At 43.7% G+C, this 19,428-nt stretch overlaps 1 protein-coding gene across 6 annotated transcripts in view; it reads right to left on the bottom strand.

Annotated features, from left to right (window-relative positions):
• HHAT (hedgehog acyltransferase) overlaps positions 1 to 19,428 on the bottom strand; it is a 177,253-nt gene that overhangs the window by 60,431 nt on the left and 97,394 nt on the right. For all 6 annotated transcript variants that reach the window (XM_039870324.1, XM_039870323.1, XM_039870325.1 and 3 more), the window contains one exon: positions 2,660 to 2,695. In XM_039870324.1, coding sequence (XP_039726258.1) covers positions 2,660 to 2,695 — 36 coding nt within the window. The remainder of the gene's footprint in view (positions 1 to 2,659; positions 2,696 to 19,428) is intronic.

Genomic DNA, 19,428 nt, shown 5'->3' with positions numbered 1-19,428 from the left:
CTCTACAGTTTTCTCTAGCAACAGATTTACAGGACCATGTCGTCGCTCTCTGGGGTTACGAGGCCACGCTCACTGCCTCTGCTTCCTCATTCCCCCGGCCATCACACTCTGCCTCTCACCAGCCAACTGAAACCACTTTCTCTAAGTCTGAAGGGCACTTAAGACCTGCTGGTGGCTAAATAACAAGAGTTTCTCCAATTAAAAAGGAAAAAAATCCCCACTCAAACCTCCCTCTCCACCAGCTGCCCGGTCTTTCTTTCCACCCCTTCCTAGCTTAACTTCTTCAAAGAGTTGTTGTGCTTTCCTCTCACCTCCCATCTCATGCACCCCCACTCTTTTCAACCCAGCCACGGGGGCATCATTCTAATGAAACAGCTCCCCTCAGGCACCCGAAGATAAAGAGTGCTCAGTCCCCATCAGGCTTGACCTCCCTAACTGGGAGCTTAAGTGAAGAGGTGATACCCCACCCCAACCTGGAATTACTGAGACAGGGACTGACTGCTCCCCGGAACCACGTCCCCCACTCCCACTCTACTTGTAAGCTGGGCGGATGAGACAGGAAGGAGTTCTTGGCTCAGGGACTGCTGTCACGTGAGGGGTGATGAAGAGACCTTGCCACGGAGACCGGGCATGGCTGCAAAAAAGGGAAGACTGACCTCTCGTTCTCCAACTGGATAAGCAAGGGACATATCATTTGCCCTGTGCCCACCGCGGTAGGGAAGGGGAAGACCGCCGAGAGATGGCAAGGCGGAAAGATGCTCGCTCCTCCACTTCTGTTTGATTCACAGAACACGGATTAAGGTCACGAGTTAGAGCATCTTACCGGCACCCACGCAAAAGGGCAAGGGGATCCTAGCACTGGTTACGGTAGAGGCACTTAACCAGTCCCTCTCCCTCCTCCCTGAGCAGCACAGGAGGCACAGCTGGAACCCAAAAGAAGGAAAAGGAGGAGGAGTCCTGGAGACAGACCACCCCTCCCCCCACTTCAAGTCACTCACCACAAGCCTGGCAAGTGATAAGCTCAGGGAAGGCATTAAATCAAACGTGATGCTATTCCCAGATATATCAAAGTAAGTAGCACATGGTAGGCTTAATAATTATTTATTGAATAAATAACTGAACAGCTTCTTCATTCTCACCCTCCTTGTCCTTTTTGCCTCATTTCATTCACTCATTCGTTCACTCCTACCACAGATGTTTGATGTTTGTCGAAGGTTAATTCTATACAACTGAATCACAGAAAGGTGATTAAGACATATTCCCTGCCCTTAGAACGTTACTAGAGAAAAATTTTAAAAGTACAAACTTGCATCTACGTCAGGGAATGACGTGAACAACAGCACTGCAGTAGTCCAAGGTACCGAAACCATTAACTCAAAAATCCAAACGACTCCATGAAGTATACACAGACAGCTCTTCCTGATCACGTCAGATATAGAATTCTCAGGCCTGCCTTTCCCTGACTGCTGGTCCTTCATCCCTCCTGCTGGAATGCATTAACCCTTGATGTGTCGAGAGTGGCAGTGTATACGCTACCATCTATGTCTGGCATCCTGGAGAAAGCCAGAACGAATCCATAGTCCTCGGGTCTGGGGTAGGCAAGGAGATTTGAACAGCCTGGATGAGGCCCTGGAGGAAGGACAAGGTACGCACGATCCTTCATAGACCACCACATGTCATCCAGCATAGAGCAAATGCTGTTGGTCTCGGGTAAAGGTGACGCCGATTATGCCTGTTTCCCCTCAAGAGCATCTTACCCACAGGGAGATGGTCGTGCACGTGGAGAGCTGAACCACCTGCCCCAGAAATCACGTGTGATTTACCGAGTGTTCACTAGCAGACCCTTAGTCAGAATCAATTCACATTTAGAGCCACACGTTTGCAGAATGCACATCGCTCCTCATGATTTCTGGTTTCCTTGTAATCTTCGGCTTATGGTCCTTCAACAACAATTACTGCTTCCCACATATATTTCTGACAGGCATTTTAAAGATAATTTTTCACCACTGTTAAAATAACAGACATTTAATATAAAATCTAGAAAATACAACAAAGTTGACAGCAGAAAAAATATCACGTATACTCTTACCAATATTGTTAATATTCTGGTATATTTCCATTTAACCTGTTTGATTTAATAGCTACTTGGAATTAATATGCCCCATAAGCCAACTCTGGTAAAAATCACCAATAATAAATTAGGATATAAACTGCCATCTGTATTCTCTTTCAATTATGAACAGGCTGTATCTTTATGACTATAAAACAACCAATAGATTCAGTTTACAAAGCTTAAATTCAATAGAGGGAAAACTGGTTAAGCGAATTGGTTTCCTATGTGAATGGAAGCTGGCACTCTTCTCTACTGGTCTTTCCAGATGTCCAGCCCTTGGAATACAGCTTGTCCAAGCTCTTGGTTAGCTATCGTTTCAGGTATAAACTCCTTTAAACATAATTTCCTTTGACTGTTTTTGAAGGATAATCTGGTGTGATTCTGGGAGGCACAAAAAAAACCCCACAGTGCTAGTGGTGCTTTCTTAACACATATACAACTACCATCATTTATCAGGATATTAAACAAAGATTTTATTTTCAACTCAGTCTTCCCTAATAGACATATGCTATTAGATGATCTCAAAAATAAAAATGACTGGCTTACCTGATTAAGAAATCATGCAGTCCAACATCAAAATACCTGTTCGAAGGAGAGAGAGACAAACATTATCAATAGAAGATACTTATGGAATGGCGGACTTGACAAAAAATACATAATATGCATTCAGAACGTGGTGAATAAATGGACTATTCTGTGACAGTCGTCCTCAAAGTATGGCCCCTGGAGCGGCCAAGGCAGCATTACCTGGGAACCTTCTGGAAATGCAAATTCCCAGGCCTTGCCTCTCACATCCTGATTCAGAAATTCCGAGGATGGGCCAAGTGATGAGCCTGAACAAGACTTCCAGGTGCCTCTGGTGCAGAACCACAGCTTTATGAGGATAAAAGTGTTTCGACAAGTCTAAGCTCTCTCTCGAAATAGAGGCGCTAAGGCTGGCCTTCCCGGGTACCTTCCATCCATTTTTCCAGTAGGCGAGTCCTTTTATAACACTAGCTGTCTCCAAAGTAAACGAAATATGTTTTTACAGCACAAAACCACGCTGGCCTAGGAGAAGAAAAGGGGCGGGGGAGGCTCAGCACTGGTTTCTCCGCTCTTCCCAGCCAAAGTCCTTGCACTTTTCAGCAAGAGAGCAGCCGTGGCCCTGTCAGGGTCTCTGCCCTCGCAGGGAAGGGAGCAGAGCGGCTCCCCGCACCCACCCGTCAGCTGGAGCCTCATGCCAGGCACCCCGCAAGCCCTGGGTAGTGGGGACCCCTTGCAGCCACAGCCTCCCCTGACACCACACTGGCTTAGTACGTACGAAGGGCACTCGCTGCCCTGGTGTCTCCTGTTCCCCCTGAACCTCCAGCCACTTAGACGTGCCCTTCTCTCCCTTTAGGTCTGAGTAAAAAGACTGGGTGACCAGAATCATGGCACTGCTGTCCACCAGGCTGTACTGCTACTTCTAACACCTAGATCACCTAGATGGTGGCTGTTGTGTCCCTCTCACCAGCCTGGCCTCCCAGGTTAGCAATCTGCCTGAGTAAAGCCTGAGCTGATTCTGTCCCTACAAGGCAATGAGCAACGGACACAGAAATTCACCCCGGAGTGGGGCCTGACTGCTCAGGCCCTGGCTCTCCCTAACTTCCAGCCCCACCCCTGCCCTGCCCCATGAGCATCCCGCACCTCTGCCACCTGACACATGCAGGCACACACTAACATTAAAACAAGATTCCTTCTGGGGTATCTTTAAATGACAAGGTTCTATCATGTACTTAACCATCTGATTACAGATCACGGACATGGGGTAGGTGACGAAAGAGAAACAAAGCCAAACATAAAATTTACCATTTTTAAGGGTTCAGTTCTGTGGCATTAAGTACAGTCAGACTTTTGTGCGACCATCACTCCCATCTACCTCTAGAACTTTTCCATCTCTGCCATGGTCAAGCTCACTTAGGCTCTTTCCAAGGGTTCAGGGCTGGCCCTCTTCTGGGGTTCGGTGTCTTTAATTTCAAAACATGAGCGAACCAATGACATCTAGAAGTATGTTCTCATTAGTTTTCCTACACAGATGGAAAAGACTCCTTAGGAAGTTAGAGTAGAAATGAAATAAGTCTTTTTTTTTTTTTGGGTGTATAGGCACTGTGCTGGGCACTCTGTGCCTTATCTCTTTAAGTCCTCAAAACCAACTCTGCAAAATAGGTCCCGATTTAATAAGGCCGCATGTCCTTTTCCCCAGCCACTTAGCTAGTAAATTGCTGAGTCAGGATCTAGCTCAGAGTACCAAATATCACAGTCTGTGCCTATTTCCTTCATGTATTCAGCCACTGACTCATTTAACAAATATATACCGTGGCCTACACTGTGCCAGGTAGTGGAGGTGGGTAAAGAACGGCATATAACTCCTAGCATAGAGATGGCCAAGTCGACAATAATTTCAATACGGTGTGAGCAATATCAAACATTCTCTCTCTTCACAGACTGTACACTCCGTGAAGGCAAGAGCCAGCCACCAAGCAGATTCCCAAGGAACATCTGCTGAGCGGATTGACGTGTGAATGATGTGCTGTAATAAGGCGTCAGTGCCTCTGTCTGTTCTGGAACTTACAGAGTACACTGCAGAGATGCTCAAAAGTAGTTAATTATTACATCAGCTATTTTACATAAATACACAAAATAAATACCCACAGATAGAAATGGGGCTTCTCTTCTGAAATAAGAATCTATCAAACTGTATCTATCAATTATTCTTATCATCTTTTTAAGAAAATAATCTCTCATGGCTACCAGCCCACAGTAAGCCAGATTTCCTCATGCGGAGACATAAGAAACAGTGATCCTGTGCATATCATTCTTGGTTCCTTCCAGAAATTAAAACTAGGAAATCTTTTATGTGTGTAGGTGATATCAAAGTTTTTGTTGTCTGAGCATCAACTGACAGCAGCAATGGGAGGTAGTTTTCAGCTCAGTATAAAACGGAACCTTCTAACAAGTTGTAATGCCCTAACAAGGCAGTGAATTTTCCACCATGGGATGGGTTCAAGCCTGGGTTAAACGGCTGTTTAGAGGAAATCGAACCCTCAGATAGAAAACTGGAATGGATAGCCTTAAAGTTTCCGTCTAGCCCCAGGCTTCTGACTCCCTGTGCTAGTCACTTGCAGGAAGCATCACTAAGTGTGAATTCTTACTCCCACAGCAGCCGTTCTTGTCTGAAAACCATCAGCAAATTAGGGGACCGTGCCTGGGCTAATGCTTCCGTTGCAGCCCTGATCGTTTATTTATTACTATTATGACTGCAATTCTCATTAGAGCCTCACAGTGCATCAAAATGAGGCTCCTTGTGCCTGATGCATGTTTATTCACCGAGCAGAGACCTGTATATCCTCGAATTTGGTCCCTGCTTTGACAGGGGTGGGCTCAGGCCCGTGCACGGTAGAACTCAGACCAGAACCCACAGTTGGTTCCGGCGCTTGTTCTGCTCTGCCGGGATGCCTGCCTCCCAGGGTCCTGGTCCTTCCTCCCAGGGTCCTGGTCCTTCCTCCCAGGCTGATCTTGGCTGTTTGGGAGCTAGGAATTTAAAAGGCAGTGAACTGTAGCCAGAAGGTGCATGTGCCTCATACAGCCAGTGAGGTAAGTTTCTGAACAACAGTTGTCACACCCACTTAGCTGACACACGCAGGGCGGTATTCATCTGAAGTACCAGATTCAGATCTCAGTCCTCACCTCTACTTCAACTTACAATCTTCACGCTTTTTCATCTCCAGACTGTTTATCCCGTTAGCGGGCTGCCAAACTTTAGCTCTCAGATTCCTGCCTGGGAAGTTTGAAAACTGACTTAAAGAGTTGGAAGTAAAAACCAAATCAAATCACTGTGAGAATAAAGTTTATACCTAGACTCAAGAAGCCCTCGTTAGTGTGGCTGGGCTACCTAAGTTAATGCTAGAGAGTAGTATAGACCTTAAAGTGTATCTGCTCTAACCTCCTTACCTAAAAAGTTAGGAAACAGAGGATAATGAAGATGAAATACTTTGAAATATAACTATACAACTAGCAGCGGAGCTAAGGCTGACAGTCCGGGTCCCCCAGACCCCGGTTTTTTATTCAAAGTGTCACAGCACTGCCCTCCTCCCAGTCCCAGTCAACACCTTTATCTTCTGAGATTGACCCGGATACAATGCTTGGAACAGGCTTCCCGATAACGTCACATAATAACTGCCACCATGTCATGCCATCTCCATCTCCACCCGTAAAAGTCGCGTGAGTATAGTCAGCGAGATGCCAACCCCTCACTTTCATAAGTTCCTTCCACAGTCCGGTCATGCTGGATCCAACCTGTACGTCCATTCGAGATTCAGAGCCTGCTGGCAGTCAGGAATAAAAAGAGATGCTCATAAAACAGGGAAAAGTGAAAGTGAACTCGGGTCAGGAAGACATCCGTTAGCAGCCAGACTGTATTCGGGGAAATACCAAAGTCTGATGGGAAAGTAGAAAATGAGAATTATAGCCCTAGGAGAGCAAACATGGTGAAAAATAGTGTTGGGCTTTCACAAAGGCATGATCTTCGCTGCATCAGACAATTGTCTGCCATCAGATCACTGGGGAGCAAATTCTGGGAAAACAGCCCCAAAGTCTGCAGATCTGGATGGACATCTCACCGTGTCGGAGAAAGAAAAGGAGAGTACCAGTGCCAGGTAGGACTGGCTCAGGGGCGAAGAGCTCTCCTGAACTACAGAGGACACCACAGCTCACTGGATGTGGAAACAGAAATTCAAGGTCTGAGCCCCTGCTCTCTCACTTATTTGACCTTTGGCCAAAAAAAAAAAAAAAAAAAAAAATCATCCCTCCAGGCCTCGTTTTTCTTAACTGTGGCATGTAGGTATCATTATACCTACAGGGCAAAAAGGAACAAACGTAATGTCTACAAGTGCTTCATAAACATTCTACGAATGTTCCAGATTATTTTTCTCTCCTCTTTAGATGTTATTAAGTTCCCGAAGGCCCTTCCTCAAACTGCATTAATGTTTAGCTCTTACATTTAAGTCTGTAATCTATTTGAATTTTGTGCGTTGTGTGAGATATGGTCTAGATTCGCCTTGCTTTTCATTTCTTCATGTGAAAACGTCTGCTGGACATATTTGCCAACATGGAGGTCACTGGCAGCTTGATAAGTAGAGTCTCACTGGGTGGCAGAAATGGAAGCCAGACCACATAGCCAAGTAAAAGAGCAAATGGGAGGGATGGGAAGCAGACAGTGGACATAAGTAACCCTTAGGACGAGTTTGGTTCTGAAAAGAAGGAGCAAAGGTAGTAACTGCAGAAGGATGAGACAAATGAGGTTGTTTTCTGTTTATCTGGGGGAGTTTTCCACTGTGACAGGTGATGGGCACAGAAGATGGGTGCAGATGCAAGCAGCAGAGGGATGAGTTTTAACAGAGACTGAGGCAAAGTCCTCAGCTGAGAGAAAAGTGGATAGAACTTAGGCTCCTCCCACTAGAAGCCAGCAGGCAATGACCTCCACAGAACATCACCTGGGGTGGATCTAAAGCGTTACAGAGATACAGGGGAACTGGCTCCGGAAGGCAACCAGAAGCTACAAGATAAAGGAGAGAAACCCACAACCCTAATGGAACTACTTATAAGGCCCTGCAGATCTTTCCACCCAGGATGCCACTGACAACCCACCTACTGAATTATCTCCAAACAGGGAACAAGAATATCCGACTTCTGCCTTTTATTCCCTCCTCAGAGACGTGGGCCTCAGCTTCCACTTATGAAGTAAACTGGGCCAAGACACCCAGTGCTTCAGGAACCACTATAAAGTAGGTCACGCCCCGAAAGGTTGAAGACTGGGAACTGGGCAATGAAACAAGTCAATACCCTCAAAATGCTACCAGGTCATGAGAATTTAACATAAAGCAAATGTTAACACAATCTTAAAAGCTGAATAATGCAATAATGTCTTCTCTGTACATACGTATTTATGATCAGTCATTTTATTAAAATCTCATTCCATCCCACAGCATTTCCCTTGTGGATACAACTTTACAATGAGCATGATATGTGTTTGACGAAGCTGTTTATTATGGCTTGAAAAACTGCCACCACGTCCTAAGGGTTACTTATGTCCACTGTCTGCTTCCCACGAGATCATTTCAGTGATCTCGTTTCACCCCTTGAAAGAGATGAACATTTGGTTCTGTCGCTGTCAGTAATCCAAGGCCAACTGGTTTGAAAGGCAGAAATAAGACTCAAGTGTGTTTAAGCGGGGTGAGACACACAGGCTTTTGCTTCTTGTTATAGGAAAACAAAAAATTCTTTACCACAACTGGAATTCAAATAAAATGGTCATTATATCTAAAAATGATACTTAATAAATTCAATATTACTGTCATTCTCACCAAATTATACCCTTTGCCTCCTCGGTTTTATTTTCATATCAATTATATATAGGATCCTTGATTTAAAGATAAAAGAAATGCCCCTTTGATATTTATTCTCTACTTGACTGTCCAAGATACAAGCAGAGTTCCAGAGTTTTCAGACAACCAAGGAAAGCCTCAAGTCTTTGTAACCTCTCCCACACTCACTACTACCAGAAAAATGTCTTAGTCTCTCCTTGGGCATCTCTCTCATCTAGATAGCTCCAGCTAATTCGAGTGAATCCTTCTATAAATTTCTATAAAATTCTCTTTATTGAAATTCAGAAGAAAAAAACAAAGGAAGTTATACGGTAACATTTCGTCAATGAGTGAAATACCCACATCGCAATCCAGCAGACACAGGTGTAGGGAACGGGGAACAGAGACCAGAGAGACACAGGTGAGGATGGAGTTCTGCAGGGCTGGACCATGGTGCACGGCTGGAGGCTTAAAGCAGCGTGACACAGACGGTCTCACCAGGACTGGAGAGCTACACAAAGCTGATCAGCACAGCAGAGGGTGCAAGGAAAAATCAAGAGACTGCAAGGCAGAGACCTAATACACACAAAAGCTCTTGGCTTTTCATAAACCACCACTCAAACATTTGCTTTTGTTTTTCACATAGTTAACACCAAGGCCAGGTCAGTGGGACAAGACCATGGCAACTTCATTTGAGACCCTTTGTTGAGACAGCATTGTTCTGGACAAAGAGGAAGTCATTTCACACAACTGACTGGTGATGCCGCCTGGTCGATGGGGATGCGTACAGGTAGGAACCTAAAGAGGCCTCCAAAGTTCTCTAGCTTAGCAGCCCTCAACCTATTCACTCAAACTGTCAGCGGTCCGCATCTGTGTTATAAAAATTAAGTCCCTCTCCCATTGGATGTTACCAAAAATGAAACTGGCCTCAAAGGAAAAAGAGATCTTCCTTCGAGAATTAAATAGGAATTATGGTTGCAAATAGTCTCCAACATTTTAAAGTCCACAGATTCCTAGGAAAATTAAAATTTACTACATTTAATAGAAACACTGAGGAAAAAAAAACAGCATCATATACCTATTGCACTGCAAACCTGTTCTTCTGAATATAAACCTATTCAAGAGAATAAAGAATCTAATTTCTTCCTCTCCTCAACAAACATGTATTGAGCCCCAACCTTGGGCCAGAAACTGTCAGGTGCAGGGAACAGTCTCTGCTTGCTAGAGTTTACAGCTTAGAGAGATGACAGATACATAAATAAAAGATTACAGTAAGCTCAGCATCCAGCATGCTACTGGGGACAGAACTTTGAGAACAAAAGAGCTTCGATCCTGGGGAGCCCGTTGGACATAACAGTGCTCCAGTCCCCCCCATGTAGCAGTTAGTCACAAAATCAGATCTAACAATCCAGAAAAGACCTGTGGCTGCAGGGCTGACAAGCTCTATAAGCATTTTGAAACACAGTCAACACCAAACCAGGAGACTTCTTGTAAAACAGTTGCTTTCCAATTAATTGGTAGCACTCACTTTATCCCAAGAAACTATTCCATTCTGAAACTCCCACAGTTTTAAGTTAAAAGCCAGTGGCCATATGTTTTTATTTCGTGTTGTGTTTTTGACTGGCCTCTTAACTGTTTAACTCGAGACTTCTAGCCTGCGTAGAGTCCATTAGCACTTCAAAAATAATTTGTTCTCTTTCAGTCACTTATTCTAACAAAAACAAAAACAAAAAGAAATCAGCTAGGAGAGCTAAAACAGATTTGTTTTGCACAGCAGGGTATACCAAATTATATCAAAAGCCATATCTTTAATTATCCTATAAGATTCCTTTAAGTAGGGCACACTTTTATGTACATAATAACCCCTCTTCACAAAACATAGAAGTTTAATTATATCCCATTCATTTACAGGTAGAATTTCCTACAAGCTCATTACCCAGTCCACACTCACAAGCCAATAAAGCAAGCATAAAGAAAGGTAAAAAGTATAAGTACTGTCACAAGCCCACGTATTAAATTTTATAAGAAACCTGAAACCAAGCACACAGTTGTGCATAATATATGACCACAGATTTGAAGTGAGAACCCATAAACAGCAGATATATTTGGCAGATGATCAGATGGGTAAAAGATACAAACTACAGAGAATCAGACAGTAGGGCTATGAAAGGACACTCATACAGACTCGCTTTATTCAGGAACTAACAGTCCCACCTAGCCCACATAGACTTCAGCTGAATTGTTTCTTTGCAAAAATCACTGATGTTCATATTCATTATCTGAAAGTCACTTGTAATTAACTATGGGCATAAAAGAGTTTCAATGATAGGGGTTCTTAAATGGGCTTCTGCCAACTAAAGCACACCTCTGCCCAATGGTGCACAGTGTTAGGGCAGTGTTTCTTAAATATTTTTTAATATGACCGCATTAAGAAGTATATGTGATACCTCAGCCCAGTATTTACAAACATAGGGAGAGGTTGCGGTAATCAGTCTTCAAGATGGCCCTCAGTGGTCCCCACCTCCTGGCATTCACACCCTTGTGTAGGCCCCATCCCACCAGGATTGGTCTGTGTGACTAACAGCAGTGAAGAGAATCATGGCTGGAGTGATGTCTCACTTTTGAGAGTTGGCTATAAAAGAGATGGTGGCTTCTGTCTTGGGGATGCTCTCTGTTCTCTCTCTCTCTCTCTCTCTCTCTCTCATTCTCTCTCTCTCTCCCTTCCTCTCCTCTCGTCTTTCTCTCTCCCCCACCTCAGGCTGTGTGCTCTGGTAGGAGCCAGCTATTATGTCATGAGTAACCCTAAAGAAAGACCCACAAGACCAGGAGCTGAGATTCCTGTCAACAGTCACAAGTGGGAGCTCGGATGCGGATTCTCTAGACTAGTCAAGCCTCCTGAAGACTACAGCCCTGGCCAATGGCTTGTCTTCCGCCTGAGTTGAGCCGTTCATCTAGGAAGCCTCTGGCCCCCAGGAATAATAACTGCTTGTTGTTTTAAACTGGTAAATTCGAGGGTAATTTGTTACACAGGAATAGATAACTTATATAGGTATATAGATGAAACAAAAAGTTTCAAGAAACCTTATCTTTACTCTGTACAATGCATAGTGATATTTTCTAATCTCCATTTTTCAAAATGCTGTCTGTAACCCATAAATAATTATGACCTACCAGTAGGTCATAACCTGAGTGATTCAATAGACATTAATAATATACCAAGTACCTGGAATCCCATATATACATATATGTATACATTTATAAATGGGAGAGCCAGGGCTCATTAGTCCTTGGTCCTCATCTCTTCTCTATATGCTCATTCCCTTGGTAGTCTCACCACCCCGTCTCAAGGTTTTAAATGCTATCTATATGCTAAAAACTCCCAAATTGATATTTCCAACTCAGACCTCTCTCCTATATACCAGACCCATATATCTCCCTAATTTTTAAACATGCTTATCTAAAAGAAATTTCAGACTGAGCACATCCAAAACTAAACTCTTGATCATCCCCTTGTATCTCCTCCTCCCATAACCTTCCCCGTCTCAATTGATGGCAACTCCACCCTTCCAGATGCTGAGGCCATAAACCCTGCTGTCACCCTTGAATCTCTAATGCCCACATCCAATCCATCAGCAAACCCTGTTAGCTCTACTTTCAGAAATATATCCAGCATCTGATGACTTCTTACCACCTGTACTTCAGCAGCCTTCTAATGAGCTCCCGTTGCTCTCCTAAAGAACTTTCTCAACATAGCAGTCAGATTATCCTTCAAAAACCCAAAACACATCACTCTTCTACTTAAACCCTACAGTGACTCTCCATTTCCAGCCAAAAGCAGCCAAAGTACTTACTACAGCCCACAATGACCTGCATACACAGGACGGAGGCAAGGTGCTATGTTAAGATTTGGGTATTTTCAGCTAACAGTGAGCTCAACAAATCAACAGTGTTGTGAGACAAAAAACAAAAACAAAAAAACAAAAACGCTAGCATTTGTCCATTTTAGTAGAATTACAAAAATTCTACTAAATAATGTATTTTTGTGTTCACTAGACCCCATACCTGGAGGGTCACTCTCAATTTCAAGTGCCAACTTTAAAGAGAGATTAACGAAGAGGAGAATGTTAAGAGGGTACCAGCCAGGATGAGGGGGGAATCTGAAGCATACTATTTGAAAGGATAACACAAGGAACAAGAAAAGTTTCATGTGGACAAGTAATGGATCAGAAAACACGATGGAGTGATTGTATTTTCAGGTAGATTTAGTGCGATTGTGATTATTACCAAATGCGCTGCCTTGGGAAGTTTCCTGTCACTAAATAAGATTTTTTTGGTAACATCCATCCATCCAACCATCCATGCATGCATCCATCCACCTCCATCCATCCATCCATCCATCCATCCATCCATGCATCCATGCATCCATGCATCCAGCATTTATAAGCACACAATAATAGGCAGTGAGTATACAGGAACAACCCAGTTAAAATCTCTCTTTTAGGAAGGTAATCAGGGGGTGAGGAAAGATCTAAAAGTACACAGGTCATTACCATTATGTGATAAACAGCAGGATAGACGGGAGAGCTGGAGCAGTGGGAGCCTACAAGATAGAGAGAGAGAGATATCCAGGTAGGCTTGGATACAAATCAACAAATTAGAGTAAAGGAGACTTGACCTGAGCTGAGCTGTGAAGGTTGAAGAAGAGTTAGCCAAAGGATGTAATTGGTAAATGTAGAGGAAGTATATAGACAAGTGCGTGTGTGATGACATTCCAGAGGATGTCAAACCCTTAGGGTCTCAGAGAGGTAAATAACTCCCCTAAGGGTTTGACATCCTACACCAGGAAACGTAGCTCAGAGCTACGTTTAATGCGACCAGCAGGTCAGTGGGTCCCCTGTATCATTCCCTGGGACAGTAAGCACTGTCCTCAGACTGCCTCTCCAAACATGCTTATCCATCACAGGAGTTTGCAGTGTTTAAGCTAAGGGCACCAGGGAGCCATTAAACAGTTTAAGCGTAGGAATCACTAGACAGAGATTTGCCTTCTAGAAGGATCCTACCTGGCTTCAGTGAAGAAACAGAGTTGGGGACAAGAGTGAGGTGGGGAGGCCATTTCTGAGAGATGGGGACTGTCCTGTTGAGATCGGGGTGTGTTGAACCAACCTTGAACCAGCATGGACTGAGGTCACAGAGGACTTAAAAGCACATAAAGAAACCACTGCCCCAATCCCATTTATTCCTACTTCCAATCGAGGATTTTTTTTTTAACCTCATAAAAATGGTGTCTTTGGGCATATTATGTAAGATGGCTCCATAATGAAGAAGCTTAAACACATATTGACTGAGTTGTTTTTGTTGTTGCTTTGCTTGTTGTTATTTGGTGCTCTTCGTGATGTGTTGGTTTTGTCTTGGTATGAAAAAAATTGGTTTTGTGATTTCATATTTTAAGTATTTTTCTAAATTAAAAGTAAAAATCTCTATTATGAAATATTTTTCTTAGTAGATAAAGTCTCCACAATCTTTCCCTATTACTGAGTTTACCCTTGACAAAAATTAAGACATGACACCCAGGTTAGATGCCATAGACATCAATTTAAATTTCTAGTATAATGCGACCAGCAGGTCAGTGGGTCCCCTGTATCATTCCCTTTGTGAGAACATTAGTTTTGACCAATAATCTCATTAAGAAGTTTTGCCTGAGGACAGACACACAGGGATGTCAAACCTGGAAAGTTCTCTTAGGTATATGATTCAGCCAGAAAATCAGCTCTTAGATGTACACGAAGATGCTTAGGTTTGGTATTTGAGCCTCAGTTTTTGGGTCCACAGGGGCTCCCCGCTACAGAATTCCCCTGGGAACCAAGTCTAAAGAGCATCTCAATTCCAAATGGAACCATCCAAGAAAATCAGTAGAGATATGTCTCCACTCATTTAAACGTGTGATTATTACTTAGGCAGAGTACCTGCTGCTGACTGAAATGTCTCTGAGATGCTCAGAGATGCTTCCCCTTTCTTCACAAACTGCTAAAAGCCGAAGTTTCCCCTGATTTAAGTCCCTTTTCCTCCCCTCTTCTAAAACATTACTTGGTCCATTCAGGCCCAGTGTAACTTAAAGGCTTAGTAGCCTATGAGCCTGGAGTCCAGCTCCTTTTATCAGATGACAGGCAGCAAAGCTCAGATGCCAAACCTAATTCAAAAGCCCTGGTACTGGTTACAGATCTCAAAACTGTGTGTTTCGGACACATCGTGAACTTCCGTGGAGTTACTGTTCTTATTAAAATGGGCTCATAAGATTGTTTGCTTCTTTCTGTATCTCCGTGGTTAGTAGAAGCTCTATGTTAGGACATGGAGAAATCTTTAAGGACCACACCTCCTACAGATAAGCTCACTCAGCTGATTTGAAAGGAGTGGCACTCTAGACCAATGGGGACAAAGACCTGGAAGTGACATGAGACGGGTACCCGTAACTCTATGCTGAGCCCCTCTTTAACTCAAGGCATAGATCTGCGAGGTGCATGTGCGCTGGTTAAGATGATCATGGGCGGTTTTCTCGAACTTTCCAGATAATCAGCAGGTAGGCAGCCTGACCTACCACCTCAGCTTTACCAGCTCCCAGTCAGAAATCACAACATGGGAGTCCACAGTCTCCGAGACAACACTGAACGCCAGCGGCTATGAAGGAGGAAAAGAATAACAAAAAGAGGCCCTAGTGGAAAGAACTGACCGAACACCTGGCGGAGGCTGAAAGCACACAGAACAATGATATGGAGACAACTACAACCACCAGTCAAAGAGCACAAAATAAGATCCTCAAATCAGGCCTGCTTCTCTGTCAAGAAGGCTTTAATTGGTATTTACTCAATATTTACGTATTTAATTATGCAGAGCAATTATGCAGTCAGACTGGCAGGGCCTCAGACTGACGCTTCTGTTACTCCTCCACCAGGGTCCCAGTTTAGCTCTGGCTCTGGGTTTACCTCCTCCTCCTCTTCCATCTTCTTCCCTCTGCTTGGCTAATCTCCCCACTTCCCGCTCTTCGCTCTTTGGGCCCGACAGAAACACTATTTAACAATAATAACGAAACCTTTTGCAAAACCATCATGTTTTAAAGATATAACCTACATCACATTCAAATGCAGTTGCACCAGAAATGAATAATATCAAAATAATGACTTTTTTATCAAAGAGACTGAATCTTGAATGGACAAGTACTGATAGAAAACCCATTACCTAGGATTTTTCAATTGACAGAATTTATTATAACATTAAGGAAAACATTGCTTCCAATATGGAAAATTTCCTTTTTCTCTCAATAATGGGATTCCTCCAGGACTCCATTTTGGCTTCTTTGCTGTCTGTAAATGTTTTACCTCTTATTCATTTTATTCATTCCCTGAATAAATAATAACTGAACACCTACTAAGTGCCAGGCATTGTTATACACAGGCATCAGTGGACAAAGCATGAAGCTTCCGTTCCAACAGGGACAAGGAGAAACATTAAACAATACACATTACAGGTGAGCAGCCCATACAGCGTATTATGGGATGGAGAGTGCCGGAGGCGGGGAGGAAAAGTAGAGCAGGGTGAGGGGGATGGGTGGAGTGGGGTGACAACTTTCAACAGAATGGTCAAGGTAAGCCTCTTGTTAAAGGTGACATCTGAGTCACAACTTGAGACAGACGAGGGAAATTATGATACAGATATACTGGGGGAAAGCATGCACCCAGAAGAAAGGAAGAGCCAGGTGACTCTTACAGGTGTCCCCGCTGTATTATGAACCACTGTGCTGACCCATCGAGCTCCCCAGCAGCTCTAGACCCCTCTTCCAAGACGTTCACTATCATTCCTACCCATCCCTCATGTCTCATCGAAACGAAGCACAGCTCTGTGGCGACTGCCACGAACCTCCCCCTGGAACGCTCCCGGATCCTTGTCCTTTGACTGGACGCCCCTGAAGTCCATTCTCTTCGAAGTCCAGGGAAAGACTCAGATGTTGTGTGGCTCTGCAGATAATTGGGTTTACCCTCTACCACTGCCCAAAAGCCCGCCCGGCTACTTTTTAAGTATTAACTAAGTCTGGGCATAGCCTCCCTTGCCACATCCTCACAGTTCTGTAACCCCTTTGTTCTCACCTTGGTCACGAGCCCCTCCCTCTGCCCACAGCCCTGCTGCCTTGCCTTCTGAGCTGACTCTCAAGCTATTTCCCAGCCACACAGCTGCATGGCATGGCAGCCCCCATTCTCTTCTGTCTTCTCCCACCCTCTGCCCCTCTGCACCAAGATCTGGACTTCTTAAAAGTAAAACCTGAAAAATCACATCATAGGAATGAAGAATAGCTGATGGAAACTATTTAAAATAATTATATGGCTCTGGGTTGTGAGGAACTGGGGACTTCATTATCCCTCCTTTTCACATTCTTCAGAGGCAGATATTTTCCTCCTTGTTGAAGAGAGCTGAAGAGGCTTTCAAAGCCATAGTATAATAAGCAGATCAAGCTTTCCTCTACGCTAGCAGCCTGTGCAGGATTTAATGACATGGGGGAGGGGGCGCTTGCCTGCCTGTCACTGAAGCCAACTAGAAGAGAACCAAGAGGCTTGCTCTTAGATGACAGTGATTCCTGAGCTGAATGGTCTTGACTCTTGAGTTTGCAGAAGCCTCTTTTTAAAGACACAAATTACAGAAAAAGGATTATTAGATATGAATTGTAAACACTGTGGAGCAAATCCTCTATAATTAACAACCTCAGAAGTTGGTGTGATGTATGGGAAACACTGTTCTTTCCCCACATTGAAGGTCTGTGTGTGGACCCTGACCGTCCACTCAGATGGACACATGCTCCGTCAGTCCTACCCTGTCCAGCAGAGAAGGACACAAGGCTCAGAGTACTTAGAGGAGCACCCGTCTCGAGATAAAAGCTCTAATTATTAATAGCATGAATAGCTCTTTCTTTCAGCGTCTTCAGAACAATCCTTCAAAATGAGTGAAGAAGAAATGAGAAACTGACTGGACTGGCTTCATTACGGGTAAGCGTCAACTTAATGTCATCTTAGGAGGAACAATCTACAGAGCCTGACCCTGAGCCCTCTAACAGGCTGTTACAGACATCCATCTCCTTTATTGTGAGACTACTTTGTGTCTATGCATCTCTATGTTATAGCTAGCAATACATTAATTAACATCCTGATTATACTGCTATCATTAGGGATCATTTGGAAGGATCAAGAATTATTAAAGGAGATAACCTATGCAAACTGCCTATTTTGCTTGACACAAGAACAGAATTCGTAGCACTGATGGGTGATATGTGAGAATACTAATTCAAGGACATAAAATTCCTACCTCTATTTTCAGAATCATAAAATTTTAAAGCTGAGGAGAATCTTAAAGATCCTAATTCTATTGCCTCTTAGAACATTAATGGAAACTGAGGCCCAATATTAAAGCTTATCAGATGTCCTGGAACAGAAGACGGTGTAGGGTATGCAGTCTGAGATCCCGTGGTCCAAGTGGCCCCGGAATGTAAAGGGTTGCTGGCGGAACAGGCCCACACGGCAGCCCTGCTGGGAGCACCCAAGAAGGAGTGAAATGAGCCCTACTCTTAAGCATCTGTGAAGACACGGATGCAGCCACAGCTCTAACCGGAGGCAGACTGGTGAACAATCTACAGAGCCTGACCCTGAGCCCACAGGGAGAAGGATTTGCCTCAGGGCGGCCAGATTCTGGGACTCTGACTGAGCCACGAGTTCTACAGGGAAGAGTTCCTTTATTAAAAAGTCAAGCGCACAGGTGCGTTCTTCATTCTCACTCTCATCTGGGTACTGGGCCCTTTACTGAATGTGTGGCGGGGGGAGGTCCTGGCTTGCCTCAACATGAGGCAAGATACTGAGGTTCAAGTTTGGGCTTAAAGGTGAGCAGAGAGATCCCTCAAATCTCGTTTTACTAGTACTCTGCACATGGCCAGCCATGACCCTGAACTTATTTACAGAAACTTCAGGGACCACAGAAGGGTGGATAGCAAAGCAGAGTTTTCCACATATGAGGCATCCTTCCCAAATACATCTGAGCATGTCCAAGTCAGGTTAATGGGGCTCCCACTGGCTCAGACTGGGACAATATGAGCACTAAAAAATTAAGTACAATAATTGAATTATAAATTAATTATAAATCACTGAAAGAGAGAAAGTGGTACAACCATATAGATAATAAATAGATAAACAAGTAGAGAAGAGGCTCTTGTTTACAATATTATGCCAATTGCCAAATGGTAAGTGCCAAAGTTGAAAAATCATCATGTTCGAAACCTCCATAGTAAAAACTGGCTCAGACAAGGCACATCCATAATGTTCTAGGGGGAGAGTTTGACGAAGAACAGGATATCTGTATGGCCTCAAAGTGTATCCTACAAAATGCATATTAGTTGCAAGGCAAAAAAAAAAAAAATGTAACTATACAGTGGATAAATCAGACTATACTGAAGGGTATTCAGTATATAATCTTCCAGGTTGATGAAAATTAACATCATCAATGAGAACACTTGGACACAGTGTCTCCCCCGGTCATGATACCCTAAAAAGGACACATTTCCTACATAGTATTCCTATTCAGAATGCATAATCCAAATCTAATCATGAGGAAACATGAAACAAAGTCAAAACAGGGAAGGTTCTATTAACTAAGGGGAAACTGTACTCTTCAGCGTCACAAAGAAAGGCTGTGGAAATGTCCTCAATTAAAGCAGACCTTAGAACTATAATTCCATGGCGGTCTAGCACGTTTCTGTTCTCTCCTCTGGAGGAACTCAGGCCTGGTGTTAATAACAGAATTTATCGCTTCTTATATGAATGACACGCAGATGGAAAATCAGGTTTTTTGTTTTTGTTTTTGAATTCACAGAACTCTTACCTAACCTAGCCCATGCTGAGCCTTGCAAAA

This window comes from Pteropus medius, unplaced genomic scaffold (assembly GCF_902729225.1).
Source record: "Pteropus medius unplaced genomic scaffold, Ma_sr-lr_union100, whole genome shotgun sequence".
Taxonomy (NCBI): Eukaryota; Metazoa; Chordata; class Mammalia; order Chiroptera; family Pteropodidae; genus Pteropus; species Pteropus medius.
This window is presented reverse-complemented; position numbering and strand designations above follow the sequence as displayed.